Source organism: Mobula birostris, chromosome 1, assembly GCF_030028105.1.
Source record: "Mobula birostris isolate sMobBir1 chromosome 1, sMobBir1.hap1, whole genome shotgun sequence".
Taxonomy (NCBI): Eukaryota; Metazoa; Chordata; class Chondrichthyes; order Myliobatiformes; family Myliobatidae; genus Mobula; species Mobula birostris.
Window position 1 is genome coordinate 37,851,961 of NC_092370.1, and position 22,407 is coordinate 37,874,367.

The following is a 22,407-nucleotide window of genomic DNA, read 5'->3' on the forward strand; positions in this document are numbered from 1 at the left end:
TGCTGCTTTCCTATGGCAGCATTTCATGAAGATGTGCTCAGTGGTTGGGAGGGATTTACCTGTGATGTACTGGGCTGAATCTACTACCTTTTGTAGGATTTTCTGCTCAAAGGCATTGGTGTTCCCATACCAAGCCATAATGCAGCCAGTCAAAACATTTTCCACTACACATCTATAAGGATGTAACACATCTAAGGAAGTAGAGGTGCTGTCATGCTTTTTTTGCAATTACATTTATGCAGTGGACCCAGGACAGGTCCTCTGAGGTAGTGACATCCAGGATTTTGTTTTTTAAGTTGAGTTACATATGGTGCAGATTTAATATTATCCCAGAACACTAAATACAAGAGGGTGTATTAACCCCACAGCCAATTAATAGTAAAATTGTGTAATTACAATGACTATCATCCTCTGCTTCATATGATTCATGAAAAAGGTGCCCAGTTTATGGCAGGAAAATATTTTCTTGCCATAAACTGAACATTCTTCAAAGTCCTGTGACTGGTGATGTCCTGGGTTGATTCCAGATATCAAAGCACAAAGATTGAAGACAAAAGTCAGAGGCCTGATGTGTGTGAGCATAAGATCCCAGGGTCAAGGACTGAAGGTCAAAGGACTGGAGGTGTCTGGCCTGGGGATGAAGGTCTGTCTGTGTGCACAAGATGATTTGTGGGTGGGAGGGTAGAAAAGGAACGTATTTAGCTGTTGTTATTTTGTTGTGTTGCTTGTGTTGTTCTGCTGAACATTGTGGGCATGCTGTGTTGATGCTGGGATGTGTGGTGACTCCTTAGATTGTACTGGTGGTTAAAGCAAATAGTGCACTTCACCGTATGTTTCGATACATTTGTGATAAATGAATCTGAATCCAAATCCAAGTTAAGCAAAATAGCAAATATATATTTTTGGTAAATCTAAGAACCAATTTGCTCTGAAAGCCATTTCAATATGGAGAAGTGGGATTGGAACTTACAGTGGAATCCAGTTAATTGGGCCATCGGTTCATTGGGGCATCCGCTTACTTGGGACAAATCAAGAAAATAGCTGGGATACCCTTTGCCATTTGGGACAATATACTGCCTAACTGGAGACTGTTACCAAACATTTTCTAACTAGGGTCAGTCGCGTGCACGCGGTGTGGCAGTTAGAATCTGCACAGTGCTCAGTGTGAACAGTTTTTAAGTAGCATCAGTTGCATGTGTTAGTGTTCAAAAAGCAGTGATTTTTGTCACTGATAGTTGGTGAGAAATAAGCAATAAAACAATTCAAAACTGCTTTGCTCACTGCAGTTTCAAGCATTCAGATTTGGAAATGCCAGAAACAGCCAAGAGTGAAAATGAAACGATTTCACTACTTCAACAATTTAGTAACTACAAAGAACTTGAAGGTGTGGACGATCATCTTGAATGTTACCTTTGGTCCCCATCAGACACCCAGCTCTCATCTGTGGCTCCAAGTAGCTGTTTGCAAGCGACAGTGGCCACACCATGATACACCACATCGACTGACGGGCCAAACCAGGTGAGGATAGCCAGCGCCTCCCAAAACCCAATGAGACAGGACGGCCTAGCATGCAAAGTCAGCTACACTGACTGGGCAGATGAGATCTAGACTGAGATCCAATGACCAGGAAGGCGATTCTGCGAAGCTATGCGAGCAGCAAAGTGTATAACAAGGCAAAGAAGAAGTCATGGTCATCCACTGCAAATAGGGAAAACTCCAATTATGACGTCTTCTCATCCCATTGGACCCTTACTTCCAAGTTGAGAGAGTGGAACTGCCTAGTGCTTTTCCACTTTAAAAACTCTTCCACAAAAGTTTTCTGTTATTGCCAGATACAAGGAACAACCACAGTAGTATTGGTAGTGTTCTAATCTGTTCCGCATTTCATTTAAATACAGAATTCCTCAGTTAAATTGAAGCTTGTCTTTTTTATACCTTTTTAACAATTTCAATGAAATTGTGGCTAATTGGAGCAGCTGTTAGATTGCACTAAAATGTACAGTTCCTGATGTGTTCCAATTGACTGGAATCCACTGTATTCAAGAATTTACTGTAACTATCATGTAACAACTGAAACAATATTTTAAGTACCTTTAACAGAAGTGGATACTTGCAGATCCTTTGTATGGGAGCCACTAGATATCCTTCAAGTGGAACATCAGGGTTCTTCCGTCCTGCAAGCAGCATACAACCCTCGTATATCCAAATGCAAAATAAGTAAATTAGATTATATGAATATTGATATTAGCATAATATTATAAAGTTATAAAACAGCTCCTGTACCTACAACAAAGGCTTTGTCATTGTGATATAGAAAAAAGATCCTGCTTTCTAGCCAGCCATTTGAGTTGCCTTAAGGTACATTGTTAATGACAAAATCACAGCAGATTTCCAACATCCTTTTCCACATACTTTGATAGCTTATAGTCCAACGATTAGAAATTTAAAATGGCAAGTCATGAGAGCTAGACTTCTAAAAAATAGGCAAGATCTAAATTGCACTAGCCAGGCTGAAAGGAAAAGTAAGAGGCAAACTGGAAAATGCTAACTAAACAATGGCAAGATTTTACTCAAATGTCAAAGCAGGCACACAATCCTGTTAATAATAAACTAAGTTCTTCTGCATTAAGATACATAGCTTGCTTTAAGAAGATAGAGTATTTAATACATTTGGGTACTTGGGTATTAATACAATTGTCGATTTAAGGAACTCAGATGACAAAATGAATGACAGAATTAGGCCGATGCTGGTTTTCAACACAAGGAATCAAAGAATTCTAATTATAACAAGGATCATGATGATGAAACAAAAATAATTATTAAATTACTAACTTGCAGTTGATTTAAATCCCAACTCCATCTCTAGACTTGAAGAGGAAGTTCAAATGTACCTGTCACTCATAGAATCATGACCACTCTTCAAGAAGGGCAAGAGACAGATGAAAGGACATTATAGGGCAATTAGCCTAACCTCAGTGGTTGGGAAAGTGTTGGAATCAATTATTAAGGATGAGGTCTCAGGGTACTCGGAGGCACATGATAAAATAGGCTGTAGACAGCATGGTTTCCTCAAAGGAAAATCTTGCCTGACAAATTTGATGGAATTCTTTGAAATAACAACAAGCAGGAGAGCCTAAGGAGAATCAGTGAATGTTGTGTACTTGGATTTTCAAAAGGCCTTTAACAAGGTGCTACACATGAGGCTGTTTAACAAGTTGAGAGCCCATGGTATTATAGGGAAGATTCTAGCATGGAGAGAGCATTAGTTGATTAGCAAGAGGCAAAGAGTGAGAATAAATGGAGATATTTTTGGTTGACTGCGGTGACTTGTGGTGCTCCGCAGGGGTCTGTGTTGGGACCACATCTTTTTACATTATATGTCAATTACATGGATGATGTAATTGATGGCTTTGTTGCAAATTTTGCAGACAATATGAAAAGAGGTGGAGGGGCAGGTAGTTTTGAGGAAGAAGAACTTAGATTAAGAGAATGAGCAAAGAAATGGCAGGTCGAATAGAGTGTCAGGAAGTGTATGGTCATATAGTTTGGTAGAAGAAATAAAAGGGTAGACTATTTTCTAAATGGAGAGAACATTCAAAAATCTGAGGTGCAAAGGGACTTGGAAGCCCTTGTGCAGGATTCCTTAAAGGTTAATTTGCAGTTTAAGTCTGTGGAAAAGATGGCAAATGTGATGTTAGCATTCATTTTAAGAGGACAAGAATATAAAAGCAAGGATGTAACATTGAGGTTTTATTTAACATTGGGTACCCCGGTCAAAATTTCCGTTATTGTGAATAGCTAAGTGAGTAAAAGATGAACTGATTTCCAAAAGGCATAAAGTTAAAGATGACACATTTCTTTAATATTTTAAGCAAGATTACTTTTTTTTTTATTTCCAAGTTTAACAGTTTCAAAATAACAAAAAAGGAAAAGGGCCTGAAGCAAAAGTTTGGGCACCCTGCATGGTCAGTACTTAGTAACACCCCCTTTGGCAAGTATCACAGCTTGTAAACGCTTTCTATAGCCAGCAAAGAGTCTTTCAATTCATGTTTGTAGGACTTTCACCCATTCTTCCTTGCAAAAGGCTTCTAGTTCTGTGAGATTCTTGGGCTGCCTTGCATGCACTGCTCTTTTGAGGTCTATCCACAGATTCTCAATGATGTTTAGGTCAGGGGACTGTGAGGGCCATAGCAAAACCTTCAGCTTGTGCCTCTTGAGGTAATCTATTCTGGATTTTGAGGTGTGTTTAGGATCATTATCTTGCTGTAGAAGCCATCCTCTTTTCATCTTCAGCTTTTTTACAGATGGTGTGATGTTTGCTTTCAGAATTTGCTGGTATTTAATTAAATTCATTCTTCCCTCTACCAGTAAATGTTCCCCGTGCCACTGGCTGCAACACAAGCCCAAAGCATGATCGATCCACCCCCATGCTTAACAGTTGGAGAAGGGTTCTTTTCATGAAATTCTGCACCCTTTTTTCTCCAAACATACCTTTGCTCATTGCAGCCAAAAAGTTCTGTTTTAACTTCATCAGTCCCCAAGATTTGTTTCCAAAATGCATTCAGGCTTGTTTAGATGTTTCTTTGAACCTTTTGAATAGAACCTTTTGGCCGCAATGAGCAACAGTTTCTACAACAGGATAATGATCCTAAACACACCTCAAAGTCCACAATGGGCTACCTCAAGAGGCACAAGCTGAAGGTTTTGCCATGGTCCTCACAGTCCCCTGACCTAAACATCGTCAAGAATCTGTGGAAAGACCTCAAAAGAGCAGTGCATCCAAGACGGCCCAAGAATCTCACAGAACTAGAAGCCTTTTGCAAGGAAGAATGGGTGAAAATCCCACAAACAAGAATTGAAAGACTCTTAGCTGGCTACAAAAAGCATTTATAAGCTGTGATACTTGCCAAAGGGAGTGATACTAAGTACTGCCATGCAGGGTTCCCAAATTTTTGCTTCGGGCCCTTTTCCTTTTTTGTTTGTAAAAGATAGAAATAAAAAAATTTTCTTGCTTAAAATATTAAAGAAATGTATCATCTTTAACTTTATGCTTTTTGGAAATCAGTTCATCTTTTACTTGCTTAGCTATTCACAATAACAGAAATTTTGACCGGGGTGCCCAAACTTTTGCATGCCACTGTATATCAGGCAAGTTAGCACATATTATGAAGGTATAAATCGCATGGCACTTAAGGCCATTAATGAGAGTGTTATGGAAGTCTTTTCTTACGCCTCCAATCACTGAAACACAAGTGAAACTTTCTATATTTCTGTTACAGTAAAGAATTAATTGCAGATGATTTTGCACTCTCAGAAGTGTAAGTACATGGTTTGTGAGTTCACAGGTATTATGACAAAATTAACTTGCAAACTGATCAATATTTCAACTCTGCTCTCCAAGAGGTCAATTAAAATCAACCAGGACACTTGTCTCAACCACTTCATTCACAACAATTCACACATCCGCAATGCTTTTCTGAATATCTTTTTCAATGAAAAGCAATTTGTTGCATAGAAAATGCCTTAATAGCAGTTCAACCAAATGCTTTTGGCAATTGTCAAAGAAAAATGGAGTCATTACCAGCAAAAATGTCCGCACTGTCCGCATTTTATTCAGTTCCAATAGCAGCCTTTGTGCTTTCTCATGATTACTGCAGTACTCATCATAGATAGAAAATCGATGCTTCTGTATTTTCAAACAAAAAAACACAATAAACAACCTTGATGAATAACCATTCAGAATCCTGAAACAAACCCTACGCTGCACTCATCCACACTGAAATGCTGGAGTCAGAGTCCCAACGGAAGATTGCACAATAGACCACATGCGAACAAATAAAATGGTGGAAGGGCGAATGCAGGATTAAAGACTGGCCCCATTATCATTCCTTCAGAGCATATTAGTGACACTGCAGACACAGTAAAAAATCTATATCTTATAATATCTAAAGTTTGCACCACAAGTATAATTCAAAGACAGAAAATGACTGAGTAAATGAAGTGGAGTGACAGAGACATAGGGAAGTATTGCTCTAGACACCAGGCTAAACAATATTCTCTGTATCACGTGTTTCAGAACCTTGCAATCAGCATGTTGCTTTTAATTAGCTACCAGATTTTCTGCAAAGCCAATTGAATTATAATATTACCAAAGCTGTTATTGGCACTGAAACAGTGAAGTAAAACCAGATGCTGGAAATACAAAGGGCATCAGATGGCACCTATGATGCACGACACAGAGCGAATGCTGTAGGTCATAAATCTGCGTCAGAAATAGAAAAACTGAACGGTAACATATTAACATGCAAAATGGTGTGAAGGTGATATGGGATGAAAGAACAAAACTTACTCCTATTTTCTGCCCTAATACTTTCCCTTGTGCTTTTTTCCCCTTCTCCACTTTCTTCGGATCAGAATTTTTTTTTAATCTCCAAGATCATTAAAAGGTCATCACCTTGAAACTTAAACAGATGTTTCCTGACTTGCCAGAGTTATGGTATTATTTGCTGCACAATTAATTTTACAGACAACTATTGCTATGGAGCAAAAATGGTGATTGCAGTTATGGACAATATTATATAGACAAAGTAATTTTTGTGGTAATATCATTGATAAATAAACATATATTTCCTTCACTAGAGAACTAAGGCATGAAATCAGCGTGAAGAACATAAGGAAGCATCGGTGTAGGTAAAGGCAGAAATACATACAAATTGAAGAAAACAGCTTCCCAATTCATGTTGGGCATTAGGCTCAGGCTGCAGGCACTGCTCAATCATACTCAGGAATTCTTTGTGGACTCCAAGAATGTCCTCAATATTAGAAAACAACGTCTGAAAGTAAATATAAAATACCACAGAATCAGAGCTGTTAACAATTTTCAAATTGTGCCATCAAATCCCTGCTCTACTCTTCTTGAGGCTATTTTCTATATCACCTCCTTACACCCTCATTCACGTCCATACCCCACACAAATTCAACCTTTTATCTCCTAGCTCACTAACATTATGACCCACGCTGAGAAATGGCTCCACATGCCCCAACAACCTGCCAGTTGATCGCCTGTGTCATTCTCTCTGCCCGTCCCTATGTCAGCCCACCTTCTTAACCCAAAGGCCATTACGACCGACTTAATACTGTCTGCATTTATGTCACCACTATGCACATACAAGCAGTAATAAATAAAATAAGACTGTATTCTGAGACACGCTTCTTTTCAGCAGCATATGTTAAGGACACTTACACCGTTACCACTGCCGAAATACATAGATTTTATGTGGATTGGGAAACCAGCAGTGGTTTTAAATATATATTGCTCATCTGACAACATAAGACCATAAAACCATAAGAGATAGGAGCAGAACTAGGCCATTCAGCCCATTGAGTCTACACCATTTCATCATGGCTGATCCATTTTCCCTCTCAACCCCATTCTCCTGCCTTCTCCCCATAGCCTTTCATGCCCTGACTAATGAAGAACCTATCAAGCTCCGCCTTATACGCACCCAACAGCCTGGTCTCCACAACTGCCTGTGGCAAGGAATTCCACAGGTTCACCACCCTCTGGCTAAAGAAATTCCTCCTCCTCACCATTGTAGATGGATAATCTTCAATTCTGAGGCTGTACCCTCTGGTCCTACATTCCCCCACTGTAGAAAATCTCCTCTCCGCATCCACTCTATCTAGCCTTTCAACATTCGATAGGTTTCAGTTAGATCCACCCCTCATTTTTCTAAATTCTAGTGAGTACAAGCCATCAAACACTCCGCATACAATAACCCTTTCATTCCCAGAACTGTTCTCGTAAACCTCCTCTGAACCCTCCCCAATGTCAGCACATCCTTTCTTAGATAGGGACCAAAACTACTCACAATATTCCAAGTGAGGACTCACCAGTGCCTTATAAAGCCTCAGCATTACATCCTTGCTTTTATTTGTTGGTCATCTTGACGTGAATGCTAACGTTGCATGTGCCTTCTCCACCACTGACTCAACCTGAAAGATAACCTTTAGAGAATCCCGCACAAGTACTCCCAAGTCCTGTTAGACCTCAGAATTTTTAATCTTCTGACCATTTAGAAAATAGTCTAAGTTTTTGTTCCTTCTACCAAAGTGAATGACCACACACTTCCCACACTGTAATTCATCTGTCACCTCTTTGCCCATTCTCCTAATCTGTTTAAGTCTTTCTGCAGCCTCCCCGCTTCCTCAACACTACCTGCCCCTCCAACTACCTCTGTATTGTCCACAAACTTGGCTACAAAGCCATCAAATCCATTATTCAAATCATTGGCATATACCATTAAAAGAAGTGGTCCCAACACCGACCCATGCAGAACCAGATTCCAACCAGAAAAGGCTCCCTTTATTGCCACTCTTTGCCTCCTGCCAATCAGCAGTTATTGCTTATAATATCATGGATCTTGTTAACGAGCTCATGTGTGGCACATTGTCAAAGGTTTTCTGAAAATCCAAGTCCACAACATCCACCAATTCTCCAACATCTTCCCAACCACTGAGGTCAGGCTAACTGCCATGTAATTTTCTTTCTGCTGCCTCCCTCCCTTCCTGAAGAGTGGAGTGACATTTGCAATTTTCCAGTCTTCCGGAAAGACATGCCAGAATCGATACATTCTTGAAAGAACATTACTACTGCCTCCACAATCTCTTCAGGTACCTCTCTCAGAACCCTGGTCCAGGTGACTTATCTACCTTCAGGACTCTCAGCTTCCCCAGCACCTTCTCCCTCGTAATAGCAACTGCACTCACTTCTGTCTCCTGACACTCCTCAACTTCTAGCATACTGCTAGTGTCTTCCCAGTGAATAAAATACTTAATTAGTTTATCCACCATTACTATCTCAATTTGATGATGCATTTATCATCAAATGGCTCAAAAGAATAAATGGCCTCTATAGTTCTTATCAGTATAGTTCTTACCTTAACTGTTTCTTCCGTCACATTTTTGTCAACTCTAGAAGCTGCATGTTGAATCATTCGCTGAAGAAATGCCTGATAAATAAAAACATTTATATAAACTTGAAATAGTGTATTTTATATTACCTATTTAACAAAAATAAAGAAAGTTCTTTATTTTCAATCAGACAATCCTAATCACTGTTGTGCGATTGTAAGTAAAGGAAAAGAAAACTACAGAATTGAGTGTAATTCCCTCTATTTATTGTTTCAGGGGAGTCAACATGCCATATGATAGTTCCAGAAGACTTCTCTATTAAAAAAGAAAGAAAGTACTTCAGTAAATGTTATCTTTTTATTATACCAGACGCTGTTTTAGCTCAGTGATTATTTTGCAGTCATTATTTATCTGTTTGTAATGGCATCGATATGTTAGACTCCAAAGTTGCTGGTGGACGCAGCAGGCCAGGCAGCGTCTCTAGGAAGAGGTGCAGTCGACGTTTTGGGCCGAGACGTTGACTGTACCTCTTCCTAGAGATGCTGCTTGGCCTGCTGTGTCCACCAGCAACTTTGATGTGTGTTGCTTGAATTTCCAGCATCTGCAGAATTCCTCGTGAATATGTTAGACTCCCTATCCCAGGTCCATCATTTTGATGTAATTACAAGGAAGGCACGACAGCAGCCATATTTCATTAGGAGTTCATGGAGACATGGTATATCACCAAAGACTCTTGCAAACTTCTATACATGTACTGTGGAGAGTGCTCTGTTTGCATCACCGTCTGGTACGGAGGAGCCACTGCACAGGATGAGAAGAAGCTGTAGAGAGTTGTGAACTCAGCCGGCTACATCATGGACACAAGGTTCCCCAGCATTCAAAACACCTTCAAAAGGCGATGCCTCAAGTAGGGGGCATCCATCATTCAGGACCCTCATCACCCAGGGCATTCCCTCCTCTCATTGCTGCCATCAAGGAAGAGGTACTGAAGCCAGAAGGTCCACACTCAATGTTTCAGCTTCTTCCTCTCCACCATCAGATGTCTGAATGGATAATGACCCCATGAACCCTACTTCGCTTTTTGCACTGCTTACTTAATTTAATTTTCAAAATAGATTTCTTGTTGTTATGTATTACATTGTACTGCTGCTGCAAACAAACAAATTTCATGACATATGTCAGTGATATTAAATCTGATTCTGATCTCTTGTTTTTCATTTGTGTTGTTCACTAATGTATGGACTTAATTAATGGAAATTAGTATTTTTGATTTAATGCTTTATTTAAATCAATGACAGTAGTACATTAACAACTCAATTCCCACTGAAGGCATCAAGCTACAGCTGAACTTCAGGTTTTGTCAGTGTTCCCTATTACACATAGAGGTTTCATGAAAAGATTGAAAAATAATGTTTGAATCTCTCCATTAAGCCAAAGCACTGAGAAGGGGTCTTATCAAGATTGCAAGTGATATCAGAAGTGACAACCAAAAAATCATTTTCTCCACCCATTAGCAGCTAGCTTCCCTGAGCAAGGTATTTAATGCTTCTTTGTCGAAGTCAAGTCTGCTCAGATAATGGAGGGTCATGCTCTTTCATGGGTTAACCTTTTCTTCTGTACTTATCTAGTCCAAGGTTTATGTCAGTTCCACTATTGGAATTAATTGCTTTGGCTCTACTGATGAAAGAGTGTATAATTTCAAATTGTCCATGTATAAAAGGTGTGTCAGGGTCTAATTCATTTGGTTCTCTCTGATCTGATACCCTATTTTTGTCCAATTCAGTAAATTAGAGAGTGGGTTTAAAGCTAAAGAAATATGTGAGCTTAGAGAGCCACCCTGGAAAATTTTGATCACGGTAGTTGTTGTTTTTTGGTTGTTAATAGATTGCATGATTATAGTACACCAATGCTTCATCAGATGCTGCAGGAATTTCACAAGTGTTGGGTGTAGTTTATCTATATTCAGAGCTTCTATCAACCATGAGTGTAGGACACAATCAAATGCTTTTTGGTAGTCAATATAACAACTTGAAAGATTTCTGCTTTTCCAGCCAGGTTTGATTTAGAATTACAGAATCTATTATCAAATGTTCTTTACATCCTTTCATAAGTTTATCACATCCTATCATCATTGCTATATTTTTTTCTTAACTCCAGCTGGTAAAACCTGAGATATGGTCATAGCCAAGCACACTCATTTCTCAGTTGCTGGGAACTTTTGGACTATTCTAGTGGTGTTTAGTATTGTGGCTTGCTGGAGATTTACATAAATATTGCTGGAAAGACTGAATTGTTTAATGTTATTGTGTGGGGACATTGGGATGATACCACTTGCAAATATTACTATTGGGACAATGTTTACCCTGTTCATGTTATATCCGTACAGTTATTAAGGATTATAATTTGCAGGCTCCTGACTCTAAAACTGTTTCAGGGTTGTATTTACAGTAAGGTATGGGGTATTTTGAGTTTGTATTTTAAAGCAATATATTGGTGAATGATGTCCCTGTATCAGTAATCAGATTGAGTTAAACTACTGCAAGGTATATTGGATTGTTATTATCAGTATGTCTTTTTTTCTTTTTCTATATGAGCTTGTTGCCCTTTGCACATCGATTGTCCTGTTATTTATTCTTCAATTATGTGAAGAAAAAAAGGATGACAGGAGTGAAGGTAGGACCAATTAGAGATAAAGGTGGGAAGATGTGCCTGGAGGCTGTGGAAGTGAGCGAGGTCCTCAATGAATACTTCTCTTCGGTATTCACCAATGAGATGGAACTTGATGATGGTGAGGACAATATGAGTGAGGTTGATGTTCTGGAGCATGCTGATATTAAGGGAGAGGAGGTGTTGGAGTTGTTAAAATACATTAGGACAGATAAGTCCCCGGGCCCTGACGGAATATTCCCCAGGCTTCTCCACGAGGCGAAAGAAGAGATTGCTGAGCCTCTGGCTAGGATCTTTATGTCCCCGTTGTCCACGGGAATGGTGCCGGAGGATTGGAGGGAGGCGAATGTTGTTCCCTTGTTCAAAAAAGGTAGTAGGGATAGTCCGGGTAATTATAGACCAGTGAGCCTTACGTCTGTGGTGGGAAAGCTGTTGGAAAAGATTCTTAGAGATAGGATCTATAGGCATTTAGAGAATCATGGTCTGATCAGGGACAGTCAGCATGGCTTTGTGAAGGGCAGATCGTGTCTAACAAGCCTAATAGAGTTCTTTGAGGTGGTGACCAGGCATATAGATGAGGGTAGTGCAGTGGATGTGATCTATATGGATTTTAGTAAGGCATTTGACAAGGTTCCACATGGTAGGCTTATTCAGAAAGTTAGAAGGCATGGGATCCAGGGAAGTTTGGCCAGGTGGATTCAGAATTGGCTTGCCTGCAGAAGGCAGAGGGTGGTGGTGGTGGAGGGAGTACATTCAGATTGGAGGATTGTGACTAGTGGTGTCCCACAAGGATCTGTTCTGGGACCTCTACTTTTCGTGATTTTTATTAACGACCTGGATGTTGGGGTAGAAGGGTGGGTTGGCAAGTTTGCAGACGACACAAAGGTTGGTGGTGGTGTAGATAGTGTAGAGGATTGTCAAAGATTGCAGAGAGACATCGATAGGATGCAGAAGTGGGCTGAGAAGTGGCGGATGGAGTTCAACCCGGAGAAATGTGAGGTGGTACACTTTGGAAGGACAAACTCCAAGGCAGAGTACAAAGTAAATGGCAAGATACTTGGTAGTGTGGAGGAGCAGAGGGATCTCGGGATACATGTCCACAGATCCCTGAAAGCTGCCTCACAGGTGGATAGGGTGTTTAAGAAAGCTTATGGGGTGTTAGCTTTCATAAGTCGAGGGATAGAGTTTAAGAGTCGCGATGTAACGATGCAGCTCTATAAAACTCTGGTTAGGCCACATTTGGAGTATTGTGTCCAGTTCTGGTCACCTCACTATAGGAAGGATGTGGAAGCATTGGAAAGGGTACAGGGGAGATTTACCAGGATGCTGCCTGGTTTAGAAAATATGCATTATGATTAGAGATTACAGGAGCTAGAGCTTTACTCTTTGGAGAGAAGGAGGATGAGAGGAGACATGATAGAGGTGTACAAGATAATAAGAGGAACAGATAGAGTGGATAGCCAGCACCTCTTCCCCAGGGCACCACTGCTCAATACAAGAGGACATGGCTTTAAGGTAAGGGGTGGGAAGTTCAAGGGGGATATTAGAGGAAGGCTTTTTACTCAGAGAGTGGTTGGTGCGTGGAATGCACTGCCTGAGTCAGTGGTGGAGGCAGATACACTAGTGAAGTTTAAGAGAATACTAGACAGGTATATGGAGGAATCGAAGGTGGGGGCTTATATGGGAGGCAGGGTTTGAGGGTCAGCACAACATTGTGGGCCGAAGGGCCTGTACTGTGCTGTACTATTCTATGTTCTATGTTACATGCAGTCTTTCACTGATTCTGTTGTGTTTCTGGTATTTACAAGGAAATGCATCTCAGGGTTGAATATGGTGACATATACTGCATGTACTTTGATAATAAACTACTTTGAACTTCAAACTTTGATTGTGAAAGCTACCCTGCACCATTATGTCTGGAGACCCCCAGAGCTATAACTTATGATCCTCTTTTGTTTCTTTTCTACAAGTTATCATCAACTATAACATCTGAAAATACATCACCCATTTCCACATACCAGTATAATTCCAATAACCCCCTATCCAATAAATTGGCAATTCTTACAGTCCAATATCTGCTTCACCAGTTTGCTGTTCTCACTTCCCACATACAACCTATGATTGCCACATTCCCTGCCCTGGTTCCTAGACCCCCTTTTCACTCACTGGGGTTCTACTTCACATGTTCCCTTTTATCTTACCTGGTTCACTGGGAAATTTATTCTAATATATTTTCAAATCTCAGATGTGTCATGGTACAAATAATAACTACATCCATTTGAAATTCAGCTGGCTCAGCACCCCAGGCTCGTGAGGCACCAGATTATTCAGGTTTTACTATGTGGAATGCGGTCACTGAGCTCTGCCCAACTACCATCCCACAGAAACTTTCTCCAGCACTGGGGAAAACCAAAACCACTATCCCTGGACACACACTGCAACCTTAACATCCTACTTAGCCCAGAAATGCTGACACCATAACCTCCCCATCACGATTTCCAACTTGACAACACTGCCCATCTCCCCACCTGCTACAACTCATGCACTGCAAACCCAGATTACAGGTTATTTGTATCTCTGGGCTCAATCATTCCAATACCATCCTAGTTATTTAATCATTTAATAAGGCTGCCCTAATTATTGGGTATGTTTAAAGCAGAAGTTGATAGGTTCCTGATTAATAAGGGTGCTAAAGGTTACTGGGAGAAGACAGGAGAATGAGATTGAGAGGGATAATAAATCAGCCATGATGGAATGAGATCAGAGTCGATGGGCTGATCCATAATTATGCTCCTATGTCTTCTGGTCTTAATTAACTTCCCAGCATCTCCTTCATGAAATGGAGCTTATCCAAAACTTTGGAAGTGATATTCAAATTTGCATTAACCTAGTCATCATTTATAAACTGACCTCTGGTAGCAAAACATGGATTTGTTACTTACATCCCCATTTCAAACTCAAACATGGTTTTGATCTCCCTGTCTGTAAAATATCCACGTTTCCCAAATTCTGGTCTCTTAAGCATACCCAATTAAAATCACTCCATCAGCAGCAGCTGTAGCTTTTGATCAGCAGGTCCCAAGATCTAGAGTTCCTTCCCTAGACATCAAGCCCCATGGCAATATTATCTTAATATTTCCTTATATGGCGCAGTGTCATTTTCTTTTCATATATAAATCTCACATGAAGCACTTTAAAACATTTTATTGAGTTTAAGCTCAGCATAAGTTTAAGATGCAATATATTTCAATCAATCAGGAATTGAAATAGTTAGATGTGCATCCATTTTTGATGCAATTAAAATATCATTGAAAACTGGTGGAGTCCTTAAGACATGTTTTTAAATGTAAGTCAATTTGAAATTAATACATTTAATACTAATTAATTTGGATTATTATTATAACAATCATTTATAATCTTTTTCATATGATGGGCATGCACACAAAAAGTTATTTTTCAACATTTTTCTACTTCATGCAGACATATTGATAATAGAAAGACTCAACTTCAAATTAAATATCAAAATCTGGATGTACATTCTTTTGCCTTTTCAGTGGAAGAACATTTAGTGGCTTTCTCAAGCATTGAACACCTTGAGCAATTGAAAATGCACTTTTGTAAGATGGTGTAATGTCAATGGCTCAGCACAATGCAGTGACTTCGGTTAAGATTCACACAAAAAAATGGAAGCTCAGTTGTTTAAAAATGACAAGAAATTGATGCCACAAAAAAAACAGGTAAACTAGAAGAACTCAGAGTTTGCGCATTGTCTTATTTATAAGTAGGCTAAAGAAAATAATCACCTAATTCATCTTAAGCACCAAAATAATTAAATTTATATGAAATAATATTTTAATGAATCATGACCCTTATTGACCACCATATTTTTTGATTTATTCTGACATCTATTTTTATTACATTATCTGCAAGTCTGGAGAGCTACAATTCAGGTATTTCTCAAATTATTTATAACTTTATTTATTATCTAAATATAGTAAGTGAAAATTACAATGGAAGATAGAAACTGCATGCCAAAGGGAAAATGTTACAATAGTGGGGATCTCAATATGCAGGTAGATTGGGAAAATCAGGTTGGTGCCGAATTCTAAGAGGGGGAATTTCTAGATGCCTACAAGATGGCCTTTTAGAGCTGCCCATGTTTGAGCCCACTAGAGGATCAGCTATTCTGGATTGGATGTTCTGCAATGAACCAGAATTGATTAGAAAGCTTAAGGTGAAAGAACCCTTAGGGGAAAATGATCATAATATGAATGAATTCACCTTGAATTTTGAGAAGGAGAAGCTAAAGTCAGATTTATCAGTATTACAGTGGAGTAAAGGGAATTACAGAGGTATGAGAGAAGACTTTGCCAGAATGATTGGAAAAGAACACTGGCAGGGATGACAGCAGAGCAGCAATGACTTGAATTTCAAGAAGCAATTCAGAAGGCACAGGATATATACATCCCAAAGAGGAAGAACTATTCTAAAGGCAAGATGACACAACAATGGTTAACAAGGGAAGTCAAAGCCAACATGAAAACCAAACAGAGGACAAATAATAGAGCAAAAATTAGTGGAAAGTTACAGGATTAGGAAGCATTCAAATACCAACAAAAGGCAACTAAAAAGTCATTAAGAAGATAAAGGTGAAATATGAATGTAATATTAAAGAGCACATCAAAAGTTTCTTCAGATACATAAACTATAAAAGAGAGGCAAGAGTGGATATCGGTGCACAGGAAAATGATGCTAGAGAACTAGTAATGGGGGACAATGAAATGGCGGACAAACTGAGAAAGCATTTTGCATCAACCTTCACTGCGGAAGACACTAGCAATATTGTGGAAGTTCCAGATGTCAGGGATCATGAAGTGTGTGAAGTTACCATTACTAGGGAGAAGTTTCTTGGGAAACTGAAATGTTTGAAGGTAGATAAGTCACCTGGATCAGATGGTTATACTCCCCAGGGTTCTGAAAGAGATGGCTGAGGAGCTTGTGGAGGCAATAGTAATGATCTTTTGAGAATCACTAGATTCTGGAATGGTTCCAGAAGACTGGAAAATTGCAGATGTCACTCCACTCTTCAAGAATGGAGAGAGTCAGAAGAAAGAAAATCATAAGACAGTTAGCCTGACCACAGTGGTTGGGAAGATGTTGGAGTCAATTGTTAGGGATGTTTTTTTCTTGGTACTTAGAGGTTCCTAAGGAACCTGAAGCAATAGAATGTGAATTACATAGGACCATAAGTTTAATGAGTCATATCACGAAGATACTTCTAAGAATTTTGATGACAAGAGCTGAAAGTAAGATACAAGCTGAAATAGGTAAAGAACAATGTGCTTTTGTGAAAGACAAAGGTACAAGAAACGCAATATTGATGTTAAGGATACTATCAGAACGAGCTATTCAAGTGCAAAAAGATTTGTTTGTTTGTTTTATCGACTACACAGAAGCATTTGATAAAGTGAAGCACAATAAGTTATTTGAAATATTACAGGAAACTCTAGATCTAGATTCGAAAGACCTCCGCCTAATCAGAAATCTGTACTGGGAACAAACTGCTGCTGTAAGAATAGATGGAGAATTGAGTCAGTTTACGAAAATCAAGGGAGGAGTTAGACAAGGGTGTGTTTTCTCTGATTCATTCACTGTGTAAAGTGAAACAATATTACAAAAAATAAGAGACATCTTGGGAATCAAAGTTGGCAGTGAAAACATCAGTAATTTCAGATATGCAGATGACACTGTGTTAATTGCAAGTATGGAGGAAGAAGTACAAAACTTAATTGATATAGTTGTTGAAGGAAAGTGCAAAAATGGGTCTATCTATCAATTGTAAAAAGACAAAATGTGTGGTGATATCCAAAAAGAAGGAGAATCCTATCTGCAGGCTGAGAATAAACGAGGAAGACATAAAACAAGTACAGAACTTTTGCTACTTAGGAAGCTGGGTGACATCAGATGGCAGGTGCGACATGGACATCAAAAGAAGAATAGGGATGGCAAAAGGCACCTTTATGAGAATGAAGAATATACTGACAAATACTAAACTAGGCATGACAACCCACCTCAGAGTACTGAAATGCTATGTTTACCCAGTTATGTTATATGGCTCAGAATGTTGGACAATATCTAGTAACATGAGGAAACGAACTGAAGCAGCAGAGATGTGGTTTTTGAGGAGGATGCAAAGAATATCATGGACGAAACAAATATCTAATGAGGATGCCATGAACAGAGCAAACTCAAAAAGAGAAATAATGTATGAGGTCATGAAAAGGCAACGTAACTTCATTGCAAAAGTGATTAGCAAAGAGGAGTTAGAATGCATGGTAATTATGGGAAAGATTGAAGGGAAGAAAGCAAGAGGAAGACAAAGACAAATGATGATGGAGACAGCAGCCAGAGAACTGGAAGTGAATACCAAAGAATTGATCCACTTGACCGGAAACAGGAGTGTTTGAGCCATGGCAGTCAAAGCGGAAACTGAGCACGGCACCTGATCATGATGAGAGGCACATGATAAAATAGGCAATAGTCAGCATGGTTTTCTCAAGGGAAAATCTTGTCTGACAAATCTATTGGAATTTCTTTTAAGAAATAACAAGCAGGAGAGACAAAAGAGAATCAGTTGATGTTGTGTTCTTGGATTTTCAGAAGGCCTTTGAAAAGGTGCCACACGTGTCTGTTTAACAAGCTTTGAGCACATCACATTACAAGGGCGATTCTAGGATGGATAAAGCAGTAGCTGATTGGCAGGAGGCAAAAGGCGAAGAGTGGGAATAAAGGGAGCGTTTTTTCTGCTTGGCTGTTGGTGACTAGTGATGTCCCACAGGGAACTGTGTTGAGACCAGTTCTTTTTACGTTAGATGTCAATGATTTATATGATGGAACTAATGGCTTTGTTACAAAGTTTGTGACAAAATTACTTAGATCCCCATTTCAAGTTCAAACATGTTTTTGATCTCCCTGTCTGTAAAACATCCATAGACTTCCTGAAATCTGGTCTCATAAATTCTACTTTCCCGCCAACTATTCACCAAGACATAAACCTAAAATGACCCTAAAACAGCAGAAAGTAAACTTTCTTAATGCTGTATGCACAAGCCAACAATAATACACAGAGCTGTGTGTTATTTTCCTTAAAAGTCTGTCAGTAGCTAATGCACATTGATGCAAGTAATACAGATTAACATAGTTTTTGTACAGCAGTTGGCTTCATATGTTTCACATAAGCTCTCCCTTTCCCTCTCTCTCATATTTGCTAATACAGGGCTGCCTGGTAATTTGCTGTAGTGTATTCAATGGCAAAACCAAATTGACGCAATTATTCCAAAGAACTTTGTGGGGTTGGCCTCCTTACATCTCTTGCCTCTCAGCACTTCCAGCTAATATTTTGACTTTCTGTAGCTATTCAACTTGGAATCCAACATCTGCTATTATCATAGAAGAAGAAGAAGAAGAAGAAGAAGAAAGCCCTTAACTCTGAGTGGAGTCATCAAGACGCTGTCATGACAGTGTTTTTTTTTAAGCAGGCTTTCTTGTTTTTACAAGGCCGAGTTACTAGCTCGACGCTCAACCCAGCACGGATGGAAAGTGTGCAAGGGAGCCAGCTGGATTCGAACTCGGGAGCCTTCACTCCAAAGTCTGGGGCTGATGCCACTATGCCACCAGCCTGTTGCTATTATCATAGGGAAGTTAAAATGCTAATTGAAATTACACTCCCAGAAGAGAATATATAGTTATCAAAGCATGAAGTGAACTTACATATAACTGATTCATCAAATTTTTAAGTTCTGCAACAAATATAAATATCTTAAGTAAATGACAGTTAAGTATTTTATATTTACATGAATCTCTTTTAAGATAGTCTGATAGTCTAACAGTGGTGGAGGAGGATACTATAGGGTCTTTTAAGAGACTCCTGGATAGGTACATGGAACTTAGAAAAATAGAGGGCTATAGGTAACCCTAGGTAATTTCTAAAGTAAGTACTTGTTCAGCATAGCATTGTGGGCCAAAGGGCCTGTATGGTGCTGTGGGATTTCTATGTTTCTGTGTTTCTAATTCTGTTCTAATGCACCCAAACTGAAGTCAGTATACTAGTGTTGGTTTAATCATGTAATTTTCTCTCCACATAGGAGCACATTACAAACATCAGGAATTCAAAAACTGGAGAACTAGGTTTAAGACGTGCTCCACCTTTCATGAAAATCTTCAATGTCAGTGCCACTTGCCGGTACTATCCCCAATTCCCTTTGGTCCCATAATGCCCAGAATTCAATTTTAATGCGTAGAGAAACTGAGCTTCCACTGCTGTCAAGGATGGAGAATTCCAAATACTTACAACCCTCGGAGTAACATTTCTCCTTATATCAATTGTACTCACTAAAAGTTAGAAGAATGACAGGAAACCTGTAGAATTCCAACAGGACTGGGCAGACAAGGTGCAGGAAAGATGTTACATTCCTACATTGCAACAATACCTGTATTTCAAATTATGTAAATGGTTGTAAAGTACATTAGTTCACACTGAGGTCATGAAATGAAAGCCTTTGTTTTGGGAATAATAAAGGGCACAAGCAATTGTAATCACTACTTAATCTTTATGAAATTCAGGAAACTCTGCTGTTGAACCCTTATTGTACATTATTTATCAGAGCACAATAAAATAAAAACTCTCTACAAAAGTGAATCACTTAGAGACCAATGAAATGAATGCACAGTTTGATTCATTTTTATAAAACAAATATTTTTTAAATAATGGTCACCTGGATTAATGACTACAGAGAGGTTAAATGGAGACCCAGGCATCTATTAGTTTGTTTGAGATGCAAGCATATTTACCTGATCTAATCACATTTTTCCCAAAGGTACAGGTGACAACCATTGAGCTGAGACTCATTTAAGAAGATATAGTTTGTCGAGAGGTTCGGTTAATTACACGCAAATCGTGAAATCACTCTTGCCCTCACAAATTACCTCGTCATGGCACAACACCTCCATTTGCAACTTCAGGACCAACGAACCACAATCAGTAAAAAAATGGGCAACAACTGCTCCACTACGATTGTACTACGAACACCTGTGCTCGACACAGCCCCTATCCTACTCCCTACATATTTACAGATTCAGCTCCAACTCCATCAATATGTCCACGGCTACTACCACCAATGAGTTGAGTACAAGAAGACGGAGAGCCTAATGACATGGTATTATCACAACAGCCTTTCTCTCAATAGCAGCAAAACAAGAGTTGATCATTAATTTCAGGAAGGGGGCAGTGCATATGCTCTTATTTACATCAACAGTGCTGAGGTCAAGAGGGTTCAGAGCTGCAGGTTTCTAAGAGCAAACATCACATGATCTAACCACCGCCTGAACGGACCACACTGAAGCCACAGTCAAGAAAGCTCACTAACTTCCTCAGGAGGTTAAAGACATACGGCATGCCCCCTTCAACCCTCACCAATTTTCATATCAATGCACCTTAGAAAGCATTCTATCTTCCCTCAGGGCAGAAAATCCAGAAGTCTGAAAGTGTGTAGCTCGAGGCTCAAGGACAGGTTCTTTCACACTATTCAAAGACTATTGAAAAGTCCCCGTTTATGATAAGATGAACTCATGACTCACAGCCTTCCTCATTCTGACCTTGCACCTTATCACCAGCCTGCACTCCACTTGCTCTGTAATTGTATTACTTTACTCTGCACTGCTGAAATGAAAAGATCTATATGAACAGCATTCAAAACAAGTTTTTCACTATACAATTGTACCTTTCTCCCTATTGTCTGCCTGTAGCCCAGGTGGCTTGACTAATAATCCAAGCTCAAGTTTAATTGACTTTCAGCCATACACGGATACTCATGAATACAGCCAAGAAACGGCGTTACTCCAGAGACAATTAATCAGGAGACAATTGAAATCTCAGTGTGGCAGCTGTGTAATTCAAATTCATGCAATTAATAAGTACCAGTTGCAGTCACAATCTGTAAAATGCATCCGGTTCATGATTGCCATTGGGCTTGGAGGGGGGTTGTGCAGGGTATCTCCTGCCCTTATTGGTCTGGCCTAAAGGTAAGTCCAAACCCACTAATGTGGTTGATTCTGAAAAGATTAAGCAATCAAATTATTTCAAAGATAGTTAGGGATGGGCAATGAACATCAGTTTTAATAGAAATAGCAAGATCCAGTAGTTCTCTATTAACTAATAATCAGTTTTAGATCATAAGACATAGGAGCAGAATTAGGCCGTTCAGCCCATCAAGTCTGCTCCGCCATTCCATCATGGCTCCCAGATCCCACTCAACTCCATACACCTGCCTTCTCGCCATATCCTTTGATGCCCTGACTGATCAAGAAACAATCAACTTCTGTCTTAATTATACCCATGGACTTGGCCTCCACTGCATACTGCGGCAGTGCATTCCATAGACTCACTACTCTCTGGCTAAAAAAAATTCTTCCTTACCTCTGTTCTAAAAGGTTGCCCCTCAATTTTGAGTCTGTGCCCTCTAGTTCTGGATACCTCCACCACAGGAAACAACCTCTCCACATCCACCCTATCTAATCCTTTCAACATTTGGTAGGTTTCAATGAGATTCTCCTACATTCTTCTAAGTTCCAGTGAGTACAGGCCCAAAGCTGCCAAACGCTGCTCGTATGTTAACCCTTCACTCCCAGAATCATCCTCGTGAACCTCCTCTGGACTCTCTCCAATGACAACACATCCCTTCTGAGATATGGGGCTCAAAACTATTTCAACGTATTCCTTTTTTTAAAATTACTTCACGTGTAAATAAAGCACGCAGCTTTAACCTGTGC

General features: G+C 39.5%; 1 protein-coding gene across 4 annotated transcripts in view; it reads right to left on the bottom strand.

The window, feature by feature from the left end:
* The window catches only part of prex2 (phosphatidylinositol-3,4,5-trisphosphate-dependent Rac exchange factor 2), a 407,250-nt gene that overhangs the window by 315,034 nt on the left and 69,809 nt on the right, over positions 1–22,407 (bottom strand). For all 4 annotated transcript variants that reach the window (XM_072254160.1, XM_072254142.1, XM_072254151.1 and 1 more), the window contains 4 exons: positions 8,940–9,011; positions 6,711–6,833; positions 5,582–5,686; positions 2,092–2,193 (listed from right to left, as the gene is read on the bottom strand). In XM_072254160.1, the coding sequence (XP_072110261.1) occupies positions 2,092–2,193; positions 5,582–5,686; positions 6,711–6,833; positions 8,940–9,011 (402 nt within the window). The remainder of the gene's footprint in view (positions 1–2,091; positions 2,194–5,581; positions 5,687–6,710; positions 6,834–8,939; positions 9,012–22,407) is intronic.